The 6,894-nt window shown below is 38.1% G+C and overlaps 1 protein-coding gene across 6 annotated transcripts in view; it reads left to right on the top strand.

Moving 5' to 3' along the window:
- Positions 1 to 6,894, top strand: part of PTPRM (protein tyrosine phosphatase, receptor type M) — a 939,848-nt gene that overhangs the window by 865,125 nt on the left and 67,829 nt on the right. For all 6 annotated transcript variants that reach the window (XM_019525569.1, XM_019525591.1, XM_019525577.1 and 3 more), the window contains one exon: positions 3,136 to 3,233. In XM_019525569.1, the coding sequence (XP_019381114.1) occupies positions 3,136 to 3,233 (98 nt within the window). The remainder of the gene's footprint in view (positions 1 to 3,135; positions 3,234 to 6,894) is intronic.

Here is a 6,894-nt window from a genome sequence, read left to right as displayed (position 1 = left end):
TGCTGGCTATCCCTTAGGATGTTGGCGTCGGCCAGTCCATTAAGGATGGCCTCTTTAATAAACTTTTCTAAGATCTTCCCCAGAATAGAAGTCAGGCTGATGGGCCTATAGTTAGCCAAATCCACTTTCCTCCCTTTCTTGAAGATAGGCACCACATTGGCCTTCTTCCAGTCTTTGGGCACTACACGAGAGTGCCAGGAGTTTTCAAAGATCCGTACTAGAGGCTGGGCTATGATGCTTGCCAGCTCCTTGAGTACCCTGAGTGTAGATTGTCAGGGCTGGCTGACTTGAAGTTATCCAGCTTCTCAAGGTGTTCCTTCACGAGGTCAGCATTAATGGAGGGCAGGGGATCTCCCTCACCTGGACCTCCCTGTCCCGTAGCGGACATGGGCGTCCCATCGGACTGATGAAAGACCAATGCAAAGTACCCATTTAATAGGTTGGCTTTTTCCTGGGCGTCAGTTGTGAGTTGCCCCATCTGGTTCAGCAGGGGTCCAAAGTTGCCCTTGCTTTTCCTCTGGCTCCCCACATATCTGAAAAAGGACTTTTTATTGTCATTGATGCTCGAAGCTAGTTGGAGTTCAGTTGCAGCCTTGGCTTTCCTGGTTTGCTCCCTGCAGGACTGGACCAGTGCAGAATAATCCTCCTTGGAGGTGAATCCCGTCTTCCATCCTTTGTAGGCTTTTCTTTTTAGCCTTAGGTGGTCTGCTAGGTCCCAATTATTATTAATTATTGCTACTTAAAGCTAAGACTATATCTGTTCTGTTTTATGTTACTACAGACTTCATCTGATGGAGATACTCTAGCAGAGCTCCGTAACTAAAATTGTATTGCATGGCATTCTTCATTTAAAGTTGTAAATTTTAAATTAACATTAATTAGGGTAAGTAGGGAACAGGAGCCAAAGGCTGGTTGTCTGTCCCATTATTTAGTGGTTTTATGCTCTAATGACTATGGGTTTGATCCTCAGGTGAACTGATCATATGCTTAGCACAGCTGATGGAAATGGATTGTCACCTGTTTGCTCTCCCCAGACTGGAGTGGTGTAGAGCTCGGAAACTGAACTGACCCAAAGCAGTGGCAGTGGCAGGACTGTTCTAATTTACTGTGTGCTCAACAGTACCATTGGTACTAGCCAGCAGGCCATTTTGATGGGCAGCCATTATTCTCCAGTCCAACCCATTCCTTAAGCCTGGCCAGCTATAATACGCCATGGATATTCTCAGTTGCCCCTTTAGAGAAGATTCAGGGTCATGCAAAGAGGGACTCAGGATTAGGCCCATCATGTTTTGGCTTTTATTGTCTGGAAAGCTACACTGAATCTTACATAACGATTTGAAAATAGAACAACCCAACAATTCACCCATAATGCACAATATCCCAGTGGAGCACAAGAAAACTGAGTGCAGATCAGTTTTGTATAAAATATACTGGAGACTTAGATACAGTGCGATAGTCAGTTTAGGATTCCAAATGGTGAGAAATGACTGTAGCCTGTCATGCTTGAAAGCCTAATCTCTCTCAGAAGTATCAGATGTTCTGCGTTTTAAATTAAAAACATGGACTCAGGTTTTAAAGTCACACTGTCAGCTCGAAATCTATCACATTTCAAAACTGAATTAGAAGGTAGATTATGTTACTATGCCTGCCCTGAGACCTCCTGCCAACTTTGGGGGGTCCTATAATCATATTTTCCTATTTCTTTAAATGCCTTTTTCTCCCATAATGCTATGAGAAACACCAACAAAAGCAGAGGGAAAACTGGCTGACTCTAAGGGAAACAGTAAAACTGACTGTATATATCATATAGAACTATGAATGTAGAAAAATGGGGTGGCGGGAAAGAAGGCAAAAGCGAAAACATTTAAAAATAATCTATATAAGTGACAGCAAATAATCATAGTATGTTTAAATGATGCATATAACTTTATATTTTTAAGTTAATGGTGCCCTTTCCCAACATATTGCATCTAGTTACATTATGGAGATGTATTTAGCAGAGCAGTATGCGGTTTTACATGGCTATAAAAAAGTATTATTATTTTATTCTTTAAATGTTCTGATTCTGAGAGTTGAATGATAACACTATCAAAAGGAGCCCCAAAATACCAAAACTTTTTATCCATTGCAGACAGACCTAATTTAAAATTAAATAAATAAAGAGCTTTATTAATGCTTCAAGTGTGTAGGTCTCTCTTTATTGGAGAGGTTAGGTTGATAAATTTATCCATTTGTCCCCAAATGAATAGATCAATGGCATTCTCCTGGATAAGCAACTAATTGCTTTCTGCATCGTGGAGATTTGGTAATTCACTGTGATTCACTGTGGAATCTAGGTACTTTTGTAATTGATAGTATTTTATGACTGTTTAGTTTTGCTGACCTAGTGTGGTTTCAAATTCAGAAGTTGGAATGGTAGGCTGAACACAAGGATGTAGGAGAGTGCAAAATTAGGGACATGTTTTTTTTCAGGATTTTACATTTCTGTCATTAATATTTACTGGGCTGACATGGAGCAGGTCTGTTTTAGCACAATACTGCATGAAGCCCTGAGAGTGCAGGTTTTTGAATCCCGAAATACAGTTCTTCAGGGTCATTCCTTTTGATAAGTGCTGCAGAAAAGACCATTGTAACGTCATGCCAGGGTTCTTTACTGTTTCCCGCACTACTTTAAAAAATGATATACTGCAGCAAAAAAAATCATAACTTCTGTCTCACTTCAGGAAGTACAATTTAGGAATTGGACTAATTTGATAGATCGCTCATGCTAAGAAAAATATTAGAGACCAGAAAAGGTCACATAGGCCATTGAGGCTCATTTCATTCTATGTACGGTTTCCCCAGGATATCATCCAATTGCTAGCAGAAAGACTAATGTTATCCATTTTCATAATTTCACTTCTGGGTATTACAAAGATAAATATATAAATGTGGATCAACTTTTTTTCAGAGTGCTATTTAAAAAAAATCTAAATGAGGACAGGTTGGATGACAAGAAAGAAACTCAACTGAGATTAAATATATGACAATAATGATACTTATTTATATAGACATTGTCTTTCAAAGTTCCCTAGAGACAAGCTTTCAATTCCAAGATTTTCAGAAAGTAACCTTTCTTTTGATATATTGTTTCAGGGCCAATGCAGGAGACGATATATGACTTCTGGAGAATGGTTTGGCATGAAAACACAGCCAGTATAGTCATGGTTACTAATCTAGTGGAAGTAGGAAGGGTAAGTAATTTTTGTATTTATCTCAAGTCTTTCATCTTTTTGTTTAGATATTAAATAACCAACCAACAAGATGCTATTACAGTGAATATAGAGCATAAAATATTTATTATGTTTCTGCTGAAAGGTGCATTATTAATTATTTTTAAACATAGCTTGAATGCTCAGCTTTGATACTGTTAGTACAATGTAGAAAAGGAATTGATAAAACTGCTACTACATTTAGCACAGCCAACAAAAATGAATATCGTAATTTTGTCAGTGCCTTATTAAGAGTGCAGTACATTCTTGATTATCCAAGCCCTGGTTATCCAAACAGCAGCATTTTTCTTATTAACTTGTAACTATTGGTACTGTGTACTAATCTGTTCTCTTTATCTGCATCTCTGCTCCTAAGTTTGATACAATACTATACCTTGTAATTGTTGGTATTGTATAGCAAACTTCCATTTTAAGCTTTATTTAACACAATACTTTATCTCTTTAATACGGTAGCTAGTAGCTGTTCAGTTTATCCAAATGAATTCAGCAGATGAGTGGATTTTCAGTAGGTGCATCAAACAGGTTTGAATAACAGAGGATGCATTGTAACAATATTTATACGTATCAAGGAGATCACTTGGGAGCAATCTACATGGTAATCTTTCAGATTAAATTTGATAGGTCACTTTGACATGCCACAAATGTAATCTGAAAGATTTTAGAATTGATTTCAAAAGAGGAGTCTACAGTACCATGGTACATTAGTCAAAATCTATCTTCCCTCCCAGCTCCCCCTTAAAACATGATTTGCCTTCTAACTAGTAGGTGATATAATTATGAGTCCAGGACAATGACCTGTGGCTATCTGAGCATCCAAGAACATCCGGCCTACCTATGACTTTTCTCAGATGCAGGAATAATAAGATGATAATGTCTTAGCCTATGGGCTATAAGTTGAACAAGTAGATTAACTCAGATGAACACTGAAATGAAAATATAAAATCATTGTCTTAACCAGGAGGTTTTCTTCAGTAATTGTCTTACAATGAAAAAGTGGGGTTAGCCAGTTGATACTAGACATACAGGTTATCTCTGAAGAAGGTCTCTCTGTCATAGAATTGCAGTTTTATTGTCCATATGTATCCAAGGAGCTATTTCCTTTTTATACCCACCAGTACAGCTTTTTCTGTACACCAGCATCAGCAATCCTGGCTGTTGTTTTCTAAGGAAAATTTAGGAGGACTTGGCCACCTAACCCTTATTCTCCTTTGAAAAAAAGCTGAAATAAGCAGAATGGCCAACTCCTCTAAATTCAACATTTTCATTAGTTGTTGAACTAAGTGTAGACAGCACCCATATCTTGGTTTCAAGTGAAATGCATGTTTTTAATTTCTTGGTAATGGAGTGGCTGTTGCTTTTTCCTGAAAATAGATGTTTGCATTATTGGAAGATCACAGTTTAGGTACAAGGAATACTCTGAGTCAGATTGTCAGATCTCGCTTCCTTCACAAATTCAATTTATAGTCTCAATTTATTGGACCTGGATTCTGTGCTTACACTTAATTGTTTGTGTAAATCCTAGCATGTCGACATCTAACCATGTGAATCTACCCATAAATCAGGCACTAATATTGTAGCTAGGTCTCAAAAGATGTGATTTGTGACTATAATTAATGCCAGGTACAAAAACACAGGTAAAACTAATTACAGGGCAAAAAGGTAGACCCTTGAGGGAAATGCAGAGCAGAAACTATTTGACACTTAAATTCAGAACAAATTCCTTTGTTTTAATAGTAAATTCTGTACTGCATTTATTTCATTGGAGCTTTATGTAGATATCTTTTAAAGGGACTGTTAAACCATTTTCCCACTGCCTTAGGAACAAGAATAGTTTATTATATGAAACATCTTCCTGTTGTTATACAGTCAGTATTCAGAAGCATAAATTAAAGTGGCCTATCAAATTTAATCCAGAAGAGAAATAAGGGTTTTGGTTCCAGTCTTATTCACAGTAGTCTTTCTGACACACTACATCCCCTTGGCAGCTTCTACTGGAGGGGTCCTATTGTATTTCTAGAATGGGTAAAATCTCAAGGATGGGGAAAAATAAATGATACCATGGTTTCCCCTTCATATAAATCTTTTATGCGGCATAACACTCCACCTAGCAATACAGAGCTGCAACATGTAGATCTTGACAGCAACAAAAATTGGATCTAGCCTCACTTTTCCAGTGGTTTATATCTAGGAAATGAGAGCCATAATGTTGTTTTTTTAAAACAAAAATAAAAATACCTTTCTATAACAGCAAGGTTGTGAATCACAAAGCAGCGCAATTAAGCCCCTGTTGGGCCTTTCGTCTGTCAAACTGCACATATTCCCTCTTACCAATGATGGGACCATTGACACCAAGGAGTTACAGAAGAAACATGCCATCTGTCCTTCAACACCTAGCAGAAAGATCTGCACCATCTTGATTAGAGATGATTTGAATGGCTTCCTTAGTCAGAGTCCTGATAACTTTTTCTCCTGACCTTGAAGCTTTCCTCTTTTTTTTTTTTTTTTGCTGCTATTAATATTATGTTTAGAGATTATATTTTTTCTGACTCCATTTACCCACTGTAAGGAAAAAAAAAAAAAAGAAAAAGGAAAACTCCCCTAGATTTCCAGGAAAGAAGAATGCCTGTTTAGCATGTTTGCCACGCGAGGTGCACCCGTCATGAATTAATCATTAAGGGGGCGTATGCATATTTGTTTACTAAGACTGGATGGATGGTCATTAAATCAGTGTTAGGAACTTGCTTTTTGCCCTGGAGCATTTTGCATCCAGACTGTTTTAATTGCAGGTGGAGGAGCCACCAAGAGGCTGTCCCTACTGCAAGCACCTGCTGCAGATGACTCAGTCCCTGCATTCCCCTCCAGCAGGGTCTGGGTACATCTGCCAATACCTGTCATTATCTGAGGCATACTTGTCAAAACCATGCATCCCTTTAAGCTCCTGTGTGTTCCAGCAAGGGACCCTTGTCAGTTTTTCTGGCACCTGCTGACTGCTGTGCACCTGGTATTTAAATGGCACAGAAATGTGTTTTGATTGTTTTCTTTCTCTAATGAACCCACCTGAGGGACATTTAGCTCTTTATCTAGTAGCCTGTTACCCAGCCACTCACATTCACACTGTTTGTGTGGAGATTCAAAACTCACTTGTGTTGTTATACTAATCCATCTGCCAGAAGTCTTATCACAAAATCTGCAGGGCTCCCTAAGGAGACTTTTGCACTGGTAATTTAAGCTAATGATTTCTAAACATATTTAGTCGGTTTTATGAAGACCTCATTAGAATGTGACTGTTTATTAAAAATCTAAATGAGCTCTCACAGTCATTTAGGAAAATCGTTGTTGAGTTGCCAAGACCATTTGTCTGATAACAGGTGATGAGGTGGTTTGAAGTGAAGAGAGGCTTAAGCAGATGTTATGAAAAACAACAACAATACAACCCTACTCTTTAAGGGCAAAGATCAAAAGTCGATTTCCTCATTAGGTTAACGTTGGCCAGTTTTCCACTTAAGAAGAAGTTTTACATAAAAGAAAAGGCAAATGACTTAGGGAATGAGATGCAGACATTAATGCACCAGAATCAAAATTTTCCAGATCACTGACTATTGCATATAAAGCAAGGGCAGGC

The sequence above is a fragment of the Gavialis gangeticus genome, unplaced genomic scaffold (assembly GCF_001723915.1).
Source record: "Gavialis gangeticus isolate Ggan-Ray unplaced genomic scaffold, GavGan_comp1, whole genome shotgun sequence".
Classification (NCBI taxonomy): Eukaryota; Metazoa; Chordata; order Crocodylia; family Gavialidae; genus Gavialis; species Gavialis gangeticus.
This window is presented reverse-complemented; position numbering and strand designations above follow the sequence as displayed.